The sequence below is a fragment of the Phalaenopsis equestris genome, unplaced genomic scaffold (assembly GCF_001263595.1).
Source record: "Phalaenopsis equestris unplaced genomic scaffold, ASM126359v1 Scaffold000094, whole genome shotgun sequence".
Lineage (NCBI taxonomy): Eukaryota > Viridiplantae > Streptophyta > Magnoliopsida > Asparagales > Orchidaceae > Phalaenopsis > Phalaenopsis equestris.
The window spans coordinates 7,155,590-7,178,776 of NW_018164536.1; the positions used below are offsets into that span (position 1 = coordinate 7,155,590).

Genomic DNA, 23,187 nt, shown 5'->3' on the forward strand with positions numbered 1-23,187 from the left:
TATATGTGTGTGTGTGTGTGTGTGTGTGTTGAATAAAAAATATACAGGGATGTCGTCGATGGCGGGCAGCTCTGCTAGGGTTTCACCTTATGGCGATTCCCTGTGTTGAATCCTTCGGCTTTCAATCCATTGATTTCGTCGTGCCCAACGACGAAGGGATTCTCTCCTTCAGCTTTTTCGCACGTTGTCTTCTCCTGACGCATTCTCTGTTCTGTCGTCTTTGTTTTAGCTTTGTCGAGGCTCCGTCTTCTGCGGTTTGTGTCTTCTGCGCGGCTGCTGTCTTTGTAGAGCCTCTATCTGCATGCCACGACCCGCGGTCATCTTACCTAATGGAGATGGCCTCGACACTCCGTTCCTATGCCACTGCCCTTGCCGACGACATTCCTAATCCTACTCGCGGCCCTCTTTCAGGTTCAGAGCTCCACAAGGCTCTTGAAGGTGGTAGTGATCACACTTTTATTAAAAAATTGGGTAAAAAAATGGGAAACCTGCACTTTTTCTCTCTGAGGTTGAAACCAGTACTCTTGCGTCTTCTTGGCGTTTTGCTCCAGTGGGAAAATTCTTTTATGGTCACCCTAAACTTGAGATCATTCAGAAAGATTTTGATGCTACGAAGCTATCGGGTAGTTGGAATATTGGCTTACCTGATGGTCGACATATATTTATTCAGATATCTTACGATGTGAATTACACTCGTATTTTTTCTCGAAAGGTAATCAAGATTGACAACCGTTTTATGAAAATTCTGAAGTGGACTGTCAATTTTGATCTAAAAGCGAAGTTTCCTATCTTTCCTGTTTGGATAAAGTTTTTGGGGTTAAAAAATACACTTGTTCAACTTGAAAATTCTCTACTTCTTAGCAACTGCTTTCGATAAGTCTCTCAAGGTAGATAGTCCTACGTTTGTTGTCACCAGACCCTTTGTGGCTTATGTATTAGTTGAGAGATATATCACCCAACTAGCTCCAGATGAGGTATGGATTGGAACCACGCAAAACGAGTATCGACAAAAGGTTGAAAGCAAAAAGTTGAAATAGATGAAATAGAACCACACCCTCCTTATTGCTCTCATTATAGTATGTTTGATCACAGTTCTACTATTTATTATCGCTTGCATCCTCATCTAAGGCTGGATATTGCTAAAGATTAGCAACTTGTTCAAAAATCTATTCATACTAAATTGCCACCTATCATCCTTGCTGAGAATGTGCAACCCGACCCTCTTTCCAACACCGCAACTACCTCTGCTCATCTGACTGACGTTATTCCTGATGGGAAATTTTTTGATGATCCTGCTATTCAAACTTTTGTTGTCTCAGATGAATAACATCATACCCAAGTTGTTCCACCCCTGGATGCTCCTGCTTTTGAAAACTCTATTCCTGTTGTTGGATTGAAGCATGATACTTTGGAGTCTCTTGAATCATCTCCCCATACTATTAGTATTGATCCAAATTTGTCTATACCACTCATTGTCATTGAAGAAGACTCGCTTGCATGCCAAGACACATAAGAGTGTTCCTTTGATCCAATAAAATATCAGTTGGTACAACAAGTATATGCTTCTAATGTTCAACAACCTACACATGTCTGACATACTTTAGATCAATCCACTGATCAGATGAGTCGGTCTTCGGATGAGAAATGACCGGTCTACTTCAGGAGGAAGATGAAGAATGGAGGCCGACTCGAGCTCAGGAACTTATTGGACAATACATTGGTTACTACTGACAATGACACTCATCTTACCAATCCATTAGTTGACTTCATTTCTAGAACTAGAGGCAGAGGCAGGACAAAATCGGGTCGCTTTCTAGCTACCTGAAACTATGTGTTTTGGCACTTTTGGTTTTTGAGCTCTCATGTATTTTCTGTATTTCTTTTTTTTTTCTAGAACCATTTGCATGTGGTGTTTACCGTGTAGATATGGTGTCATGCTTGGGCCCTCTCATACAATTTATCTGTACTTTGTCTTTATTTTTAATAATATTAGCCCTTGGGCTTTCTCAATAAATAAATAAATAAATATATATATATATATATATATATAATAGATAATTAGGAGGGGAGGACCCCTCCCCTTAGGCGGCAACCCTAAATCGGGCAAAGGATCGGCTGGCCCTCTCTGCCTCCTTGGTTGAACCAGTTCTTGATGTCACACCCCATCTGACCCCCTTTTTAACGATCGGCTGAGGCGTGACAGAAACGGATAATTCGGCTATACTAAATTCTCACCAACACTCATCCTAACATGCAGAATCAGGATCCAGTCGATGATAAATTAGTCTACTTAAATTATCACGAACATACGCAGTACATTGCATTTTATAATTCACTCATATTCCTACTTAGAAGAATGAAAAATCATAGCCTCAAAACATGTAAATTATACAGAGTTACTGTCTTGATTCGTTCATAATTTCATACATAGTGTTATATATCGAATTAATCAATTCGATGCGTAGAATTTTATAAAAATAATTTAATTGAATTTTGAGCATTGCAAAATTTTGAGTACTTCTAAAATTTATCAAAATTTACCTGATTCCCAAATTTTGGGTGTTACACCTGAGCCCCGCATCAACGAATGTCTCGTTTCAACTAGACTATCTAGAGAAGCGAAAGTGGGGAGAGATCAAGAGGCAATTGTCGAGCGAGAGAGTGTTCCTGTGAGGAGATAGAGACTAGGGTTAGTGAGAACAAAAGAAGGCTTGCATGAAGCAGAAAGATACGGCTAGTGTGTTGAGGAATTAAAGGAGAGTCGTGTCGTGCAAGAGAAGGAGAGGATGAAGTTGCGGCTTGCAAAAACGTGTCCATGTCTTATATGTAGAAGAAGAAAAAGGGAAGGACAAGAAAGAAACACTTATGCGCTTGGGAAGAGAGTTCGACGCTAAGGGCTTCCTGCATGAAGGAAGTACAAAGAGGGAGCCTTGCATACAAGAAAGGGTAAGAAGATGGAGTCGGGCATCCTGTCCAGGTTCAGGTAGAAGAGATAGAGAGGAAGGGATTGGTGTGGGTAACCTAGAGGTTGAACCAAAAACTAAGGTAAGTGGGGTTTGTCTTTTTTTTTAGATTTTTATATAGTAAATATGTTAGAATTATTATTAAATTAATAGATAATTGATATAATTGATGTTTTAAATTCTTAATAGTGGATTTTATTAAATTATGATAGAAAGTGACAGATCAAAGAGTAATTAATTCAACAGATCAAAGAGCAATTAATTCCACAAAATTTGGAGTTAGAAATTGTATCGGAAGGAGAAATAAGGACAATAAAGTTATTATTATTTGACAATTTATTTATAGCTAATTTAATTTTTTAAATTATTAGGCAGTAATATTATAAATTTTTATGAACTACAATCAGAAACTTTAATTAAAGAATTGAAAGGGATAGCTGACTTGGTAGAAGAAAGAAGTAAGAGAGGTAAACTCTACTTATGTGTCTTTCTTTTAAATAAATAAATAAATAAGTAAACACTTTATGATTTTGTTTAAAGTTTAATAAAATATTGGCGAATATAATTGAAATATATTTTGGGTAGTTATATATATATACATATATATAATAATCAAAAGCAGGAACACACTATTAGTGCACTCCATGTGTTTGAACGCGCTCCCAGCAAACCTGATGACAGCCAACCTGAGAAGGGAATCACCACAAGACAGAAGTTGGTGTCTGCCCTTGGGATCCCTTCTCCTAACAATATTATAACGGATAATGTTCGAACCGAAAATTAGGATAGTCCCGCAGCTCGTATTCAGGAAGCATCAGGTGCAAATGTAACAATTCACACTTCACATACACTAGAACCTATCGAGGTGGCAACGACTGTCTTTCCTTCTACTGGGGTTCTTATATCAAATCAGACTGAGGATCACATGAGCCAAACTTTAGATGAAGAATGATAAGTTTACACTTCTCGACGGAATAAAAAGGCTAGGGGCACACTCCAACTTGGAAACTTAATGGATGATATTTTAGTTACTCCTGGCAATGGCACGACACTGAAAGTTTGTTATCTGGCTCCGCTCCTAAAACTAGAGGAAGAGGCAGGCCTAAACTGACCCGTCTCTAGCTACTTGTTTTCTGCATGTTTTAAATTTGTTTTACTTTTTATTGAGTATATTTGTATCTTTTTGTTGGGGTATTATTGTACTTGTATTATATGCGCAGGGTGTCTTTTTTGGGCTTTCTCATACAACCTTTATGTATCATTTCTATTTCAATAAAATCAGCACTTGGGCTTTTCAAATATAATCTTAAAGAGAACGAGATAAACAAACAAGACTGAGGTGAGTAATTATATTTCAAATTTTCAATAATATTTTTATTTTTAAATATAATCTTGATTTTATTTATGATCTATACCAATAAGATCTAAACTATAACATATTATTCATATTGTTAGACATAAAATATATAGATATTAGATTAATACATGAATTTTAGATTTTAGTAGAGGTGTATTTATTCATTAGTAGTAAAATATAAAGTATCTGATAAGAAAATAATGTATGTTATAAAGAATGAAATAGTGTATATATAAATATTTGTGTGTGCATGATAAAATAAATAATACACCCTTTATCGTGTTGGCTGGGGACGCTAATATACTAGTGCATGCAGATCTTTTCTACCAAATCAAACAACCATGAACTTTAAATCACAAACTGCTGGTCGACGAGAGAATATCAATTAATTTTGAGAATGTATATTTCCACCCAGAGAATAATAAGCTTGTTCTGCACCCCACTATGCTGACGAGATATGTATCGGTAAGGTATGTGTTAGATTATGTTAGACGGTACACTTGGGATGAATGAAAAAGAAAAGGGTAAGAAATATAAAAAATTTAAATGATTAAACCATGAAAAGTAAAACATAAGTTAATAAGTATAAAAATTCAAGATTTCTTGTGTAAGTAAATATTGTTAATACATTATTTAGATTATTATATGATTTCTATAATGAAAAAAAAAAGATCAACATACATATTGTCTTCTTTTCCTTGAGTTATTATAGTTTATAAATTTAATTACTCTATTGATTTATTTTAAACAAATCATTATATTATGTTAATTTTTTTCAAATTCAAGCTTTTAAATAGAAGATGAGTAATAGAGAATAGAATGTTTATAGAAGACAAGGACAGCAAGCAGAAAGATAAACATTTATTTGGTAAATTAAATTATTTTCTTTAATGCCTTTCAATTTATTTTGATTGTAAACTAGTAGCAAGAAAATAAAAATAAAAATTTTAAATTTCACCATCCGACAGTTTGTTCCAACATTGAAATTGGACATTAAAAAAATTATTGGGTAATCCATATATAAAGCTGTCAGGCTATGAAGGAAACACACAATCAAAAGGGTAGGCTAATCTGTAGAACCAAAAAAGTTCAACTTGGATAAAATCAACAGCCTGAAGAATATCCTCATTGTCACAAAAAATCCACCAAGTCATACTCGCTGCCTAAAAGTAGTAAAAATTAAAACTCTTATACATTTAATACCTCAAGTAGTACCCCAAAAACTAAGAAAATAGGTTTAAAATTTACTAATCCATGCCAAACATTGTTAGCATTTTTCAAAACTACAAATTTTTTCCCAACAATAAAAAAAATAAGAATAGTCGATGGCTTTCTAACCACTATTATAAGTCAACAGGATATTCATGTTTACATATTCAGAATCTAACTTTAAATCTTTTATATTCATAAACTCACCAAAAACTACAACTACAATGTGATATTTTTTATTAATCATTTTTTATTTACTATAATACCTCACAAAGGGGAAGAGAAGCAAGCTAGAATAAAGGATAAACTACACCAACTTGAAAATGATATCCATTTGTCCTGCTCATTTATATACAATCCAAATAAAGACACCACTTGGGATCATCATTATAAACTCCGATATCCCTCATTTAAATTCTGACAATGTATGTTTTCATTTCTTTAACAAATGTTGAAATTGAAAACTTTCATGGCGAGACTTCTAAAATTACTAAAAATCATGAAGCTCCATTCCTCAAAAGTGAATCCAAATCATCTACTTCTTCCATGACAATTCATTCGGATATTAGACCTACAAAAATCCCTATATTTTTGGAACTAAAGGTATTGGCACATTAATTGATGTTACATTTAAATGGAGTCTATCTTATTAAAAAAAAGGCTAATGTTAATCATATTATTATAATCTTTATCTCTATGATAAAAAAACCCAACTCAATGTCAATGTTAAAAATGAAAACAAATAATGCTCGAGATTATTTTGATTGAATTATCTCATTTCCTCAATAAAGATGGAATTATTAGTTGCCAATTGTCCGACCCTAACACACCAATATAAAATGGAGAGACATAAAAGAAATATAGGCATCTCTTAGAAGTTGTCAAGGCAGTGCTCTTCCAAAATCAAGTTTACAAACATTATTGAAGAGAGATATCCTAACATTCAAATATTTCATTGATAAAATACTCTCAATATGATTGCTTCCCAGAAGTCCCCTATTTATCTTGTTGAATTTTTCCCACGAACAATTTTTTTCTCAAAACTTCCAAAATTTTTTTATTTTCTAACAGTTTTCACATTCACAAACAACATTAAATTATACTTGACATAGGGCACTCAAGGGTGTTTTAATAAAAAATTCTGTCACTCCAAAGGGAATAAATGTTGTCATCCAACCAAAAAATTATTCAATTCAATACATATCACTTTATATGAAAAATAAAGTTTATTCACTCAAACTTGCCTTCAAGGGGAAAACAGCCAAATGGTAGAAATATTTGATAAACTTAATATAATCTGTCTTAACAAATCAGCTACACAGACGCAAGAATAGCATTACTTCTATCATTTAATTTCTTCAGGTCTATACAAGAAGGACAAAACCCATCCATACAAGCTCAAGTTTTGGAACTAACTCCCCTAAAAATGATCAATCTATTATCACATATTCTCCTCTGTAATCCCATAACCTACTACACATCATTTCAAAAAAAAATTCCTGCATATAAAGTTGTCCTTATAAATATTAACTCTAGCACCAATAAAATATCACAAATCTTATTTGAGGTACTAAAAATAGATGGTTGGAAGAATGACAAAAAAGAAAAGATGAAGCACTAAAAAATTATACTTAGGAGATCTTCGATCTACCAAACGAGAAAAATTATAAGATGCATGTGGTTTTTCTCATTAGAATATAAAGCAAAATTAGTAGTAAAATGTTTATACTAAATCTTATTGAATAAACTACCAAGAAACATTTGCATTTGTTGTTAAAATAAAAACACGCAGTAATTTCTCGAACTATTAATTTTGGATGATCCATACAACAATATAATTTGAAAAAAGTAGTTTTACATATGGATGTTGAAAAAAAGAGTTTATATGAATCCTCCACCATGACTCAACAGGTCTTTCATAGAAAATAAAGTATGCAGCTAAAAAAAAACACTAGAGTCTCAAACAAAGCCCAAAGACATAATTTTGAAAATTTTCAAAAACTATATATTGACTGGATATAAAAAAAAATCAAAGAGATTATATACTCCTCATAAAACATTTCATTGATAAAAAAAGCCGATTCTTATTATGTATATTGATGATATAATTATTACAAAAAATGACAATAAATAAATGATTACACCAAAATGAAATTGTCGAGTTTGTAAAAAAAAAAACTCAGTATGTCAAAAACATCATTGGTATAAAAGTAAATTAGTCAGAGAAAGAAGTGTATTTCTCTAAACAAAACTATATTATGGATTTTTTGAGAGAAACAAAAATGACTCATTGCAAACCTTGTGAAACTCTAACAAAATTAGATCAGAAACTGAGACAAATGAAGAAGAAATAAAAGTTGATTTCGGACAATATCAAAAAATTTTGAGAAACCAATCTATTTATCTGAAACTACATCCTGCATCTCTTTTCTGTATGTATAAACCAAGGAAATCTCACATTAAAGCTACTTATAAAGTTCTCAAGTATCTAAAATCTATGAAACATATAAATTGAAAGTGATAATAATGTTGATTATGAAGGATCGTTTATGATTAGGATATCCACTTTAGGATATTGCACACTAGTTAGTAAAAAAAGTCTGTGACATGGAAGTCAAAAGGGGTGGAAAATAGAATGAGAGAAGTTGATGGGAAAGGAAGCTTTGAATAGCGAATAGAGAAATCATCCATCTATACAGTAATTGAAAGCCTAGGCTTGTCTTGCATGATGTCATAGCCAAGATCTCGCTTGAAGTAAATACATATCAAAAACAACAAAAAGAGGAAGTACTTGGATCCAAGGAGAAGTCTTGATAATACATTGATTTGACAGATTTAACCTTCTCCCCACACTCGTTAACATCAAAAAACTAGTTCAAAGCCTGAAAGCTTTGTCACTCAAAGTCACCTACTTGTTCCTTGTAAAAAAATAGGTAAGCTAGCCTTTCAAAGCATAATGAGAGATAAGAATAAGGTAGGTGGGTGGGAATAAGAAAGAAGTAGCAAGTGCTTGCTTCGATGGTTAAGAAGCATGTAAACTAGGCATAAATTGCGGTTTGAACCGGTTTCAGCAAAGCTTTCACTCCTGGCTCACAATGGGAATTCATCCAATGTTCATTTGGAAGCTTAACTCTATACTCCAATGTTTCGCTACCATAATCTATTTTTGGCTCTAAAGGAGCTTCATTCGCATTTACATTCGTTTGAGTGGGAGAAAGAAATAAAATTTAATCTCAAGCTCAAGATTTGAATCTGACTTCATCCAATGTTCATTGGAAGCTTAGCTCTATACTTAAATGTTTCACTACCATAAACTTTTTTTGGGTCTAAAGGATCTTCATTCTCATCAACATTCATTTGAGGGGGAGCAAGAAATAGAATGTAATTGTAAGGTCAAGATCTAAATCTAAAATTAGAGCAATCAGACAAAGTACTTATGAAACTCTAAGAATTACAATTTAACAAGAAGATTTAAAATTAAATGGAAAACACCTGTGAGGATACATTATGATAACAAATCTTCATCAGCATTGCCCACAATCTAACAATACATGATCGAACCACACATACGGAGATGGATAGACATTTCATAAAAGAGAAACAAAAAATTGGGATAATTTGCACATCATATGTTCTAACAAAAAATCATGTGGACAACATGTTCATTAAAGAGCTTTGCAGCTCTGCATTCAAAAATTCATTATGTAAATTTGAAATGGTAAACAAGATTAGGAATTGCTAAATAAGAAATACAATGTGTGACATTGATTCATTACTAGATATGAAAAGAGGCATTTCACAAATTGCTCCCTCCTCCTACTGAAAAGAGGCATTTCACAAATTGCTCCCTCCTCCTACTAACTAAGGTAGAAAGTTGTGGACAACAGCTTTAATATCTAAATTCTTTATAATTAGTAGCTTCCAAATAAGATAATATTCAATATAAATGTAATTTAGAGGAATGAACAACGCAAGCTTTTGATCCACTTCTTTTTCTATAATAAGATGATGCATCCAGTTAAAGATGATGAGGAAAACTTAAACTTGGTAAAATGAAGCTAATCATAATAATAGAACAACTGCAGACAATCATCTAAATTATGCTCATACCCCAATTTTGATTTGACTACTTGATCCTCATTATTCATTCAGTCATTTTGAGTGTCGATGGTGAAATATATTAAAAAATGTAACACTTTGTGAATCCAATCCATCATAATCATTTCAGATTAATTTTATCAATTCAGCTAATTGAAGCATCTTCTATCTTCCATTGCATGAGATTAAATAATCCAGTTATGATTTTTAACTACCTTCTCTGCAATATGTAATACTCATAGCAATTTTCAATCATGAAGAAGCAAAAAAACGTGACATCGTTAGAGCAAAAGGCTTAACACAAAGAGCATTGGTGCATGTGCATGATGCTTCCAATATACATTGCCAGAAGAAAAGCATAACCCTTTCGCACCATGATTTGAGCTACAGTGCTTCCACCAACACCAAAAAATTTGTATCATAAATCCATACCTTGATCATAGCCATCTCAATAATAACATAAAATTCTTCTACGCATTTTCCAAATACTATGAATCAATTAAGAAGGTTCTGGACATCCATGAAAATCAACCCTATAGCATGTCCCACTCATGAGTCATGAACTTTTTTACAAATTTGGCTGAAGTTCTAATGTCGTGGCCAATTTATATGAAGCTTTTACAGCTAAATTTGTATCTTTTTAAACCAAGCTTGAAGGAAAAGAATGGTTCTCAAAGGGCTTAAGGTTGAAATTCAGTAGAACAACATTTAACTGCGAGAGCAAAAGAAATGCAAATAAATACAATAATCTAGAAGAAACACCCTAAAAAATGAATTCACTATGAAGGAACTTGTGTCCAATGTCATGCATAAAATCATATTTGAGGCAATGAAGTAAAACATGAAGCAAATATAGAGGAATAAGATGGAAGATTCATATATACCATTCAATTCTTACGCATTTACATATCTAACACACCTAAACTTCAACTTTTACATCCATGCCACCCTACCTATGCATGAAAGGGTGTATTTCACTTTTTAAAGTTAAAATGGTAGTATTTTTTATGTGATATAAAAGACTTGGGTGGTATAATGTAAAAATTAAAGTTTAGGTGTTAGATATGTAAATACATAGCAATTGGGTGGTATGTATGTAAATGCCTCGAATAAGATTAGCAGCAGTCATATGATCAACAAGAGAAATGGTTTTACCTTGACAAAAATCCAAGATGGCATTAAACCATCACCTAAAACCCAGGTTACAAGTCCTTGAATGTCCTGCCCAACAAAGAACTTCCATCAGAGATCTAAGACATACAATAATCCAAACTTACAATAAAGCCTTTACCTGCAAATAAACTGCTTTAGAATCTGGGCTCTTAAAAGTAACATCAGCTGTTCCCTTTATAAGCACAAAACAGAAGTAAATAATCAGATGAATAAATGATTTCGCAATTCACGAGTAAATAGAACAATATCATATTTTTCAGATAATGCACAATTAAGCAAATTTGAGCATAAATTAAATTTTCGAATGTGAACCTCTGATCCTATGATGACCATTACAAACCGAGTTAAGAATCCATTTAATGTGGTAACTCTCAAAACAGCCATTCTGAATAGCTTGCATGTATAGCCATATGTGGTAACTTTTAAAACACCGTTTGATTTTGACCTAACCCTAATTCTGAATGGCTTGCATGAATAGCCAAATTTTGACCTAACCCTAATTCCGCTTTGTTGATTTTTAAAATCAGCAACCCCAAATTAAATATTCTACAACTTTAATTACTCTCGTGTTCCCTTTTGCATCTCCCAACCCTAAACCCTAATCATGTCACCAAGGAGATATATGTCCGAGCCTACCCAATAAGAGATAAAACGAGAGATCTGCCGACTTCAACCGAGATTGGCGAGCATTGGGGATGACAACCAAGAGGGACTTACCCTCGATGGTGACAAGGAAAGACGAGGAAAAAAGGGAAAAGAGTTTCAATCTCTTCCATAAAGAGGATTTTAGTGATGAAGAAGAAAGGCCGCGACACTTGGGAATCAAGAATCAAAAGAGGCCACACATGGAGGATGGGAGAATCTCAAGATGAAGTGGGAGATACAACGCCCGTTCCTGCCAACTTACTAAAAATAAAAACTTCAGACCCTAGCTTCAGAATGGAAGAGACCACATCACTGTGTGACCACTCCACTTACAGGCAGAGTTCAACTTTAAGATCTTACAACCAGAGTATACCCAGGATAGCACCCAAGACGACCTCGTTAGAGGAAAAGCTGATTCAGAGTGGAAAACAGGAGGAACCAATCCGCATCCCAAAATCTTTCACAGTTAGGAAGTGTTGCAAGTGCCACGAATTTGGGCATGTTGAATCAGACTGCACAATCAAACGGTGATTTGTTTCAATTAGGAGGGCGTTCTTCAAAAATTGGGCAATGACACAGTAGACATTAAAGACGGTGATGACACAAAAGAGCATAGCCAACTTCTAGTTGAGTAGGAAAAGATGCACATAATTCTAGCTAAGCCCGTGAGAGAGACTCCAACCGACTTCACGATGTGTGTCCATGGCAGTCTTGAGTTCTAGGAACTGACACCAAAGGTATGACAACCCGAGATAAGAGAATTCATACCATTCAGATCTAAAGAATCATGTTTGAGTTGCCCATACTGAGGGAGATCGAGCACGTCAAAAGGGGGCTCTTTATGTGCCACATCGAGAAGATCATGAAATTATTCAAATGTTACATTAAGTTCAACATGGTACCCATCATCAGATGTCTAGACAGGATAGATGAACCCCATCCTTAAAATTTGTCTTAGGAGCTTGATAGGAAAGAAAATTCTTCAATGGGATTCTGATCCTATCAGTGAAGAAGATGTCTCTCCTGAGTGGTTGCAAGTGAGATTAGTGCAGCCTACCACAAAATTCACCCCAGAGTTGATTTCTTCTCACATATTGGTTTATCAGTACATTCCACTGAGTACGATAAGTGGAAGAAGAAGGTTTCAAACTTGAGGGCTCAAGAGTTACATTATGGGATCCTACATATATATGCAGCTCTAAATTGTGATGTGCCAAGAGAAGATGCATATTTATTCTATTAAGACTTGTTGTGGGATGACAAAACCTATCTGATCGACCTCCCAGGGGATTGCAATATCTCTACTACCATCAACACGACAGACTTGACTCCATGCTACAAAAAAGTAGAAGCTTCAACGAATGAAGTCCAAGCTCCCCAAACCCCGAAAGATTGACACCGGAGCTTGGGTTGCTGCCCCTTTTTCCTATTTTGATCCCTTGCCTTTTTCTATTCCCTTTCTATTTCAATTAATTCTTATTCTAGCTACTAGTACTTAGTATAAATATCTTGTTTGCTTCCTTAGGGTTCAGTTTTTGGTGAGTTTTATTTTGGACTTCTGTCAGGACAATAGCCAGCGTCAATTTTCCCCTTCGAGGGTTGTGTCTGAGGGATTGGGTGACTCTTCAGCTATATTTGTCTCCTTAGGTGCTCATATCTTCCTCCTATCTCCTTCTACAATCTCCCCCACCACTGTCGGTCACTGTAAATCGCTGCAGCCGGCCACAACAACCTTTTGTTTGTTGTTTTATGCCACCCCAACTTACCAGTCACCTCCTACTTACTTCTAGCCTTGCTGCCACCCAAACTGCATCTTCTCCTTGTTGTCCCAACCTTCCCACTATACCACTCCTGCCCAGAACAGCCAAGGAACACCTCCTTTTTGTTGTCCCACCGCTATCCACCCCCACTCATCGCTGTCATCACCCAAGATAGCCACCAAACTTGTTCTCCATGCATTTTTGCACTTCCCCCTTGCTACCGCCACCCCCGCCAACCATCCCGATCCCCCTAGCCGACCTTCACCACCCTGGGATACGCTTTAGAGGTTTTTGTTTGTGTCGTTTTATGTTTGGTATCACTTATCTCCTATTTGAAGAGCAGTCATTATAACCCTATTTGAATTCAACAATAATATTTATATTCCTATTGTGGTTTGGTTAACTCTAGTATCAACCTTCGTGAGTGTTCACACACAAATATTGTATATTTTATTATAAATACTTCAAGTCAAATTTTAAGTTGACATGAAATAAGCCAGCAAACATGAAATTAACTTTAACTTGACATCAACTGATACCAAAATTAACCCAAACCATAATAGAAATGTGAATGTTATTGCTGAAATTAAAAAGGGCTACAAACAAAGACACTTGATATTAGAAAAATAATGGCACAAACATAAAATAAGCTCTAGGGTGATAGCAAAGGTGGTGGATGGCGGCGGGACAGCAGGTAGAGGGGTTGGTTGGGAGTTTCGGGCCAGCTGAAGGCTTGAAATGGCATGGTTGAAACATTGGAAGGCCGGGAGAAGGGGCACCAACAACAGGATAGCAAGGAAAAGGGAGGCAGCAGCAAGCTAGGAGGATGGAGGGCTGGCGACAGCGGGCTAGGAGGGAGGGAAGGTCTTGTTGCAGTAGGTGGGGTGGCAGCAATAGAAAGTGGGAAAAAGAGTTAGCGGCGGAGAAAACAAGAGACGTGGAAGATGGGTATCCCCGCGGGATCAAGTTATAGTCGAAGCATGCCTCAAACCTTTGGAGAAGATCACCACCTTAGGCTAGTTACAGTCAAAGCACCTCCTCGATTTCTAATACAAACATAGAAGGGAAAACAGCCTTGACAGCTAGTTTGGACAAAAATTTGAAATCTAAAAGGCAAAAACTCACCCTAACTAAAGCAAATAACACCTATATATAATGAAGAATAGTAGATAGAATATTTAGGGAATAGAAATAGAAATGTGATAAAAAAGGAATGAGATATACAAGAAAAGTGCTAGAAAAGGAAGGGCTAGACAAGGCAAAAAAATTGATAGGAAAAAGAGGGTGGGGGATAGAAGGGTTGCATCATGGTACCGTGTCTTGGTAAGCTCTCGTGTCAATCTCCCAGGTTGAAGGGAACTTCGACTTCATTTGTCGAAGCTTTAGGGTCCTTGTAGTATAAATTCGGGTCTATGACATTAAACGTAGCAGAAACATTGCAGTCTCCTAGCAGGTAGATCTTGTAGGAATTGATATAATAAATATATATTATTTTTTGGCACATGCTGAGTTGGAGATGCACATAGATGTAGGTTTCTACAACGTAACTCTCGAGCTCGTAAGTCTGAAACATTCTTCTTCCATTTCTCGTACTCAACGAAATATCGTTGATAAACAAGTATGTGAGAAGAAATCAATTATAGGAAGAAATTTGTACCAAGCTGCACGACTCTCACAAGCAACCACTCAAAAGAGACTTTTTCTTCACTAATAGGACTTGGATCTCATTGAAGAATTTACTTTCCCATCAAGATCCAAAGATAAATTTTAAGGATGGGGTTCATTCCTTCTGCCTGGACATCTGATGATGGATATCATGTTGAACTAAATATAACATATGAAAAACTCCATATAATCTTCCTAACTTGGCACAAAAGGTCCCCCTTTATGAAGTGTTTGACCTCTCTCAGTAAGAGTAACTCAGGAATGAGTATAGATTTAAATGGTCTGAATTTCTCCTATCTGGGGTTGTCATGTGTCTCATAACGGCTCCTCAAACTCATGGCCCCTTTAGACATCCAATGTCAGTCCTACTGATGCTTCTCTCAACACCTGCAAAATGCTAACTCGAGGCACCATATCGTACTCTATTGGAAAGCCTGTTACATTAGAGTAACTATCTTCTATAACAACTAATGTTGCCTCAGCTAGAATCTCTATCTTGGGGTCAGTTTTAATCGATAGTGTCTCTTCCTAATCTGAAAATTGAAAACCTCTCTTAAGTCTTCATCTTCTTCTGGATCACTCTTTATTTCTTTAACTACTCCAAGATCAGTGAAAGTGATCACTCTCCTAATAATGCAATCTGACTCACTATGCCCAAACCGATATCACCTAAAGCACTTCTACATTGGGGTGAATTTAGGAATGCAGCTTGGTTCCCCCTATTCTCCACTTTCAATCAGCTCTTCCTCTAACGATGTCAGCTTGGATGTTCTCCAAAGTGTAATCTAGCTGTAAGATCCTTACCTATAAGATGAGGTGGTCGCTCGACGATGTGTTCTCTCCACTTATGAACCTAGAATTTGAACATCCTATTTATAGTAAGCTGATAGGAACTGATGTTATGTCTTCCGCTTCATCTTCAGATTCTCTCGTTCTCCCTTTCGACTCTCCAAATCACGGTCAAGAGTATTTCCCTTGGGTTTCATCCTCAATGTCCGCAAACTTCAACTAAAGTCGTTGGATATTTTGTTGTATCTCTTCCCGGGTAGACTTTTGTATGTATCTTCTTAGTGGCATGGCTTAGGTTTAGGGTTGGGAAGTGAAATAAGGAGCATGACACTAATTGAAAGTGTAGAAAATCACTTTCCTGCTTTTCAAAATCAGCAAATAAAAATTAAGGTTAAGTCAAAATTTGGCTATAGTTTGGCGGGTGGTAAGAATGAAAATTTTTTATAGAGGTGGCTTAGGTAAGGGCAAATGCTAAGAAACCCTAGAATGTGATTAGGGTTAGACTAACTATAATACCAAATGATACCGGAGTTAACCGAAATCATAATAAAAATGCGAATGTTATTGTTGAAATTCAAAAAAAGTTACAAACAAAGACTCTTGACGTTATGAAAATAACGACACAAACATAAAAGACACCCTTGGGCAATGGCAAAGGTGGTGGATGGCGGCTGGACAACAAGAAGAGGGGTTGGTTGGAAGATTGTGGGCACAACTGGAGGCTTGGAATGGCATGGTTGCAACACTAAAAAGCAGTGAGAAGGGACGACGGCAGTAGGATAGCAAGGAAGAGGGAGGCGACAGCAGGATAGAAGGGAAGAGGGCTGGCGGCAGCTGGCTAGGAGAGAGGGAGGTCTTGTCGCAGCATGTGGAGGAGCTATCGGAGTGACAGCGGCTGCATGAAGTGGGGAATGGGGCTGGCAGCAAGGAAAACATGAGAAGGTGGACTATGGAGAGGATTTGGAAAAGATAAGTATCCCTGTGAGATCAAGTTATAGCCGAAGCACCTCCTAGCATTCAAATACATCCCTAGAAGAAAAAACAGCCCCGGCGGCTGGATTGGACAAAAATCTGAAAGCTGGAATGCTAAAACTGACCCTAACCAAAATAAATAGCACCTATATATTATGAGGAATAGTATATGTAATAGATAAGGAAAAGAATCAAATAGGAAAAGGGGGCAGAAGGGTTGGACCGCGGTAGTGTGTCAGCTACAGCACCGCGTCCCGTTAAACTCCAGCGTCATCAAATCAAGATGATTTAGACATAAGTTAAATTTCAAGCAAATTTTGAACTTTTTCTAGTAGCTTTATTTGAATGCTTAAATGGCTTTTAATAAGTTATTAATTGCTTCGATACGGATGTGGCTTGATCTGTGAAAAGTATGAGTAACTTGATGTTTTAATTTCTACAAGTAGTGTTTTCCATACCAAAATGCATCAATATAGCTACCATACTATAGGTATTCAATGGATTTTTCCCATCGGCCTATGGCAATATATGTCAAAACTTAATCAAATGTGGATAATACTACTAATAATAATGGAAAATCAATAACTTCATCAATGTTGGTCAAATCAGAAGAAAAATAATACACCAACAAAAAACTTTGTCAATTTGCTACTCATAGAAGTTATATTAGAATTTTATTTAATTCATGTTATTTCCTATTTAAGTTTATATATATATATATATATATTCCCGGCTAGTTATAGAAGTTTCTATTTTTAGTTTATTTGATTTGATTTTTGTAAGTTGGAGAAATGGGTGTCATTTATCCCCTAAGTTTAGGATTCTTTTCTAAGTTCAGAGATATATGTGTTATTTCTTTCCTAAGTTTAAGATTCTACTAAGTTGTATTTAAGCCAACATTTCTTATCAATAAATGCATCTGGCTCAATTCTTCAAACCTATATGGTATCAGAGTCAGAGATCTTACCCTGGCCGCCGGACCTCCACCTGCGTGGTCGAATCCCCTTCCTAAAGTTAGAAATCCCCCAGCAGGCCCCTTTTTCTCCCCACTGACCTCCTTCCAGGCTTCTTCCTGCAACAGAAATTTTCCTTCTATTTTTTTCTCCAGGGCAGGTACTCCTTCCTAAGCCGAAATCACCTGTTGAAGACCCTTCTCTAGCTGAAACTCCTTCCTACAATAAAAAAGTCTTCCTTGCATGTTGCCAGATGAAGGGATCGACTTCTTTCATATCTTGGCGGCCAATCCTCTTCTATGGCTCCATTGGAGCCATGGTTAACTCCTCCACCTCCGAACTTCCATCGAATGTCGTTCTTGATTCCAACTGAGGTTCAGCATCTAACTCAATCCCTCCGTAGAACACTACAGGAATTTTCGATTACCACTCATAAACACAACAGATCCAATTTCCTCAAGTGGTCTCAAGCTGTTTCATTGCTCGTCAAAGGTCGGGGTAAATTCAGCCATCTCATGAATACAATTCAAGAACCTTTGAGGACTGACCCAGCATATGTTGCCTGGGAAGTGGAGAACTTTATGGTTATGTCATGGCTAATTAATTCCGTTCTTAACTATTTCTTGCATCTGGAAGTTCCCTCTAGACAATCTTTTGGGACTATCCCGTAGATCTTTCTCTCTTCCATAAGATTTTGGGAAAGGATCGTGTGTTTCAATTTTTGGTTGGCCCGAACAAGGATCTTGATGAAGTTCGTAGCTATATACTTAGACGTGACCATCTTCCTTTAACCTGGGAAATATTCATCGAGATCCGCCACGAAGAAAGAAGGAAACTTATCATGCCCGACAACTCAACTTCCTCGGCCAAACCGCCAGCCTTGAACTCCGAGAGTAATCCATACTATCAAATCATCTCAAGCTAACCACTTCACATGTGATTTTGCCACAAACCCTACCATACCATTGACAAGTGCTAGAAGCTACGAATTTAGAATCCACAATAGCTCAGTCGACCCCTACTCAGACCATTCCAAACTCACCGAACTCTATTAAGAATCAGGCAGAACATTTGATTAGTCTATTTGGTTCTAGCCAGTTCTCCTTTGGCCAATCAACCTCTCATGTTTGTCAAGGTAAAGTTTTTGTGACTCTCATGGGCTTTGCTTCTTCGGGTCCGTGGATTTTTGATTCAAGAGCCACAGACCACATGACAAGTGTTCACATTTTTCTTGACATATTCTCCTTACTCTAAGTGAGATACGATTAAAATTCTCCATAGCACATTTAATTCTATTGGGTTAAATAGTCGGTTTTACCAACAGTTAGGTGTCGGTCAACATTTTTTTTAAATATAATTTAGTTTAATATGAATATAATTTTGATTTTTGAAAAGTGTTTCAATTTTGAAAAATGTGAAACCAAACATATCCCATATATTCACTAGTTTAAACACTCGAACAAAACACCAAAAGTAATTTCTCACATCCTGAGATGGGCATAATATTGGACGGCCGACTCGATTACATAAATTATCTAATTTATGACATTCGTTTGGCCTTCAAACCTCTTATGTATAACCGATAAATTTTTCTGTCTAATATAAATATTAGATAAGGTTTATTTTATTTGGGTTATTAAGTTCCCTATAAGAACAAACCCTTTAGTTAATCATATCTCAAATGACCGAAGTCACTTAAAAAAACTCTCGATAATGATCAGAGTCACTAGTCTTCAGAAATTCAACGTTCAGATTTTCACAGTAAGACCTGAAAAATTAAGTGAAGGACCAAGTGAGAACAGTTATTTCAGAAGTCCAAATGAGGGGAAGCGTAGGGGATGTCACGGATCCTGAGGAGAACATCAGTGACTTCTCAAACTATTCTATTGTTTGGTTGCATATCTTGAAGTGATGTTATTTAAATGTTTACTCCAACTAATTTTATTATTTAGGGATTACACTTGCATGATGTCCAATCATGCAAACGGCCTATGAAGATAGGAGGGTTTACGTCGTACCAAACAATAATCTCATAACCTAAAAAGACTTAGGACTTATGCTACATAACACGGTTGTGCAGAAGCCTAAAAATATTGCGAGAATTTACGTCGTGCTAGACGAACTACCTCGAAGCCAAATTTTATTGATTAAATATAGGGAATGGTTTAGTTGAAGTAGCTCTGTTCCATGTGCCGAGTCTCTTGAAGTTGTTCGAGCTCCGTCACGTGGCGACTCCGGGTTTAGGGTTTAAAATGGGAGTGTGCAAATTTGTTTGGGCAGTGGTCTATCGCAGTGTGCATCCTAACATAAGTTCTACTGTTCTCTAATCTAGGGGCTTTGCAAATTTTGTAAATAAACACATAAAGAAACAAATAATAATTTGAGAAAAAATTATTTGACTTCATTAGTTGATTTAATTGGTTTATTTCATGCCTTAATTTTAGTAGTTTAGAGCATACTTATAATAGTTGCCTTGAGAAAGAGATGTGATTTCCATTTACTAAGGTTTTTATGGGAATGGATCAGGTTATTTTGATTCAAAGCTAATCTCAAGTTCAAAAGTGATATTTCAATACATGTGTTACGTACTATTCTACTTATGATGCCACATTATTATGTTGGAGAAGTCAACTTTTAGAGTTGAAGTTATGCCTCTATTTTCGTTGAGTTTTATTACTTCAAGCTCTTCCAATGATTATTTCCATTGTTACTATTGCTATAAGTTACCAACATCTATGAGTGCTATTATGCTTCTTTTCTAGTAATAGCTATTGTTCTCCTGACATGCAGTATATTCAACCTTCTATGTCATGATTTTCAAATGGGTTAAATAGGTTTTTCTATATTATATGTGAATTAATTACAGATGCAATCAAAATTGAATTTGATGACTGTCTAGAATTGAATTAAGTTGACATATGTCAACCATATCCACTAACTTAGTGATGAAGAGTATAAAATAGATGCTTTGAGGCATGTAATAAATGTTTTTTGATTAAATAAATTTTCTTTTTTCATGTTTCAATTTCTTTGAGTTCAAATTGAATGTGCAATTGCATCAAGTGTGATACAAGAGTGAGCACCTAATGTTGTGGGAAGTCATCTCTTTGCAATGGCATGAGATATAAACTTTTTTACATTGTTTCTTTCCTTTCCATAATTTTTTAAAACATATCTTATCATATTATTAGTGTTTTTAATTTTGCTTCAACTTGGAATATTTGGGATTTTTACTATGGTGAATCAATTGCATTTGTTCACTTATTGCTCAAATTTCTCATTAGTTCATTTTTCATTTGAGCTTTAGTTTTTGTATTTATTGATATTCATCTTAAAAAAACATATCTTTTTGTGTATTTAGTAGTGTGCAATAATGAATCCTACGGTCTCTTACACATAAACCAAACATGTCACTTAGCACTACAATGTACATTTTTCTAATAGAATCATAGCATGCTATTCAGAATAAATTTGAGCTCCTGAGTACCAATAGGTGTCAATAAATTCTTTAAATGACAAGATCGAACTTTGGAAACCAAATTCGATCAGTTGGACCAACCCTAAATAGCTCCGTCGTCAACAACCAAAAACTCCAGCAATTACAAAAGCGCAGCTCGCTGAAAACTCAATAAATGCTGCATTTTCCTTAATTAACTCCCAAAGGGAATAACAAAAACTAGAGGGAAAAAAAATAGAAACTAAGAGAGGGTGGCACTGGAAGGAGCGCACATCGGGCCCGGAGACATCAAAGTAGGCGGCGTTGTTACATGTCTGTGCCCCATCGTTAGGGTTTGAAGGCGCCGACGAGCCGTTGGTGTCGCTCTTCCCTGTGGGGGGCGACGCCATGTCGGACTGCGGAGGAAATTCACGAGAAATTCACGGATGTATTTTACTCCTCCAGAGAACGGTGGACGGACCACCAAGAGCTTAAGCAGTCCGGAAAAATAAAAAAATATGTATCATTTTAGCACAGCACAGCACAGCACAGCACAAAGGCAATATGTCGATGTTATTAATTTGCATTATTATTATTCATATATTATTGTGTTGATATTAATGTGTTATTATATTTTAAAAATATTTTTTATATTATAATAACATGATAATACATCAATATCATTACAATAGCACATGAATAACGCAGAATAATACAGGAGGAACGGTGTTAGCAGGCCGGATCACAAACGATTTTTTTTATTTTCCTGTCAGCTCCACGTGAAGGTGAGTCATTGGACTCCGGACGTAATAATTTTTCAGCATTTACAGATACGCACATTTCAAATTTTAATATCACATCAATTAAAACACCGAATTATTATATATACAAATACATTAATTTATATATTATTGAGTATTATACAGTATTTCTAGATAACATTTTAATTTGGGAATTTATATACATGCCACCCCATTTTTATCTATTTACAAATCTTAGGTGTAAACTTTTTTTTTATATATTTTTACCAGTTAAATTTTTTATATCACATTACATTAATTTATATATTATTGAGTATTATACAATATTTCTAGCTGACATTTTAATTTGGGAATTTACATACATGCCTCCCCATTTTTATCTATTTACAAATCTTATGCGTAAACTTTTTTTTATATTTTTACCAGTTAAATTTTTTATATCACATTAAAAAAAATTCGTAATTTTATCTTAAAAAAGTAAAAAATATCTTTTATGCAAAAATAAAATGGCTTCTACTTAAAAATTAAAATTTAGATGTTAAACATATAAATACATTAAATTAAGTGATATGTATGCAAATCTTCCTCTTTGGCCTTTTTTGTTTCCTTAACATTAGCTAAAAATCCTAAAATATATTATCGGAATTACCATCCTTAGAAAGCAAAATTCACATGGTTCAATATAAAATAAAATTATAAAATATCACTAATGCAGCGTTCATGCGGCATGAATTTCGATATGTCTTTAAATAATAAACATTTCGGATTCATATTCAAGGTTATTTGGGGTCTCATTTTCAACAAGTTTATAGTTAAATTGAATGTCTTAAGAAGAAGAACATGATGGTAGCAAAAGTATGTCTAATTAGAGCCAATCAAGTTCAGATCAAGTCATTAGGACGCATTTGAATGCTTTAGATCATTAATTGAAGAGTCAAATGAACTCCAAATTTGATATACATATTGTCAAATCGATTGTCTTGATGAGAGTAATCCAACAAGCCTATGATTACTTAATTTTGAGGTTATAAATGCTTCAAATTATGAAAATAAATCCTATGATTATTAAGGATCATTGTGAATCACACAATTAGGTGGTTGATATGCGCTAAAGGACTTAAATGCCCTTATGTTATATGTTATAAATAGACCCCTTCTCTTCACTTGAGAGGGAGGTGAGGAAGTTGAATTCCGTAACGGTTGACCACCGTAGACTTCCGTCCACCATTGGCCACCACTGACAGCCTCTGCTCGTACATGTTGGCAAACTTTGCTATCGAATGATGTATCCCAAATGTGATGTAATAAATAATATTGTATTAAAGTACTAGTGATAACTTCTAGCCTTCGTAGTTGTCGACCATCATCAACTACCACCCACCAGCCATTGTCGACCACCACTAGCC

General features: G+C 35.4%; 1 protein-coding gene across 7 annotated transcripts in view; it reads right to left on the minus strand.

The window, feature by feature from the left end:
- The window catches only part of LOC110020148 (small RNA degrading nuclease 5-like), a 112,642-nt gene extending 91,095 nt beyond the window's left edge, over positions 1–21,547 (minus strand). For 6 of the 7 annotated variants that reach the window (XM_020718144.1, XM_020718143.1, XM_020718142.1 and 3 more), the window contains exons 1-3: positions 21,314–21,547; positions 10,919–10,972; positions 10,783–10,848 (exon numbers count right to left, since the gene is read on the minus strand). In XM_020718144.1, the coding sequence (XP_020573803.1) occupies positions 10,783–10,848; positions 10,919–10,972; positions 21,314–21,430 (237 nt within the window). In that variant the 5' untranslated portion in view covers positions 21,431–21,547. The remainder of the gene's footprint in view (positions 1–10,782; positions 10,849–10,918; positions 10,973–21,313) is intronic. The other variant, XM_020718145.1, reaches the window with a different exon arrangement.
- Between the last annotated feature and the right edge of the window lie 1,640 nt (positions 21,548–23,187).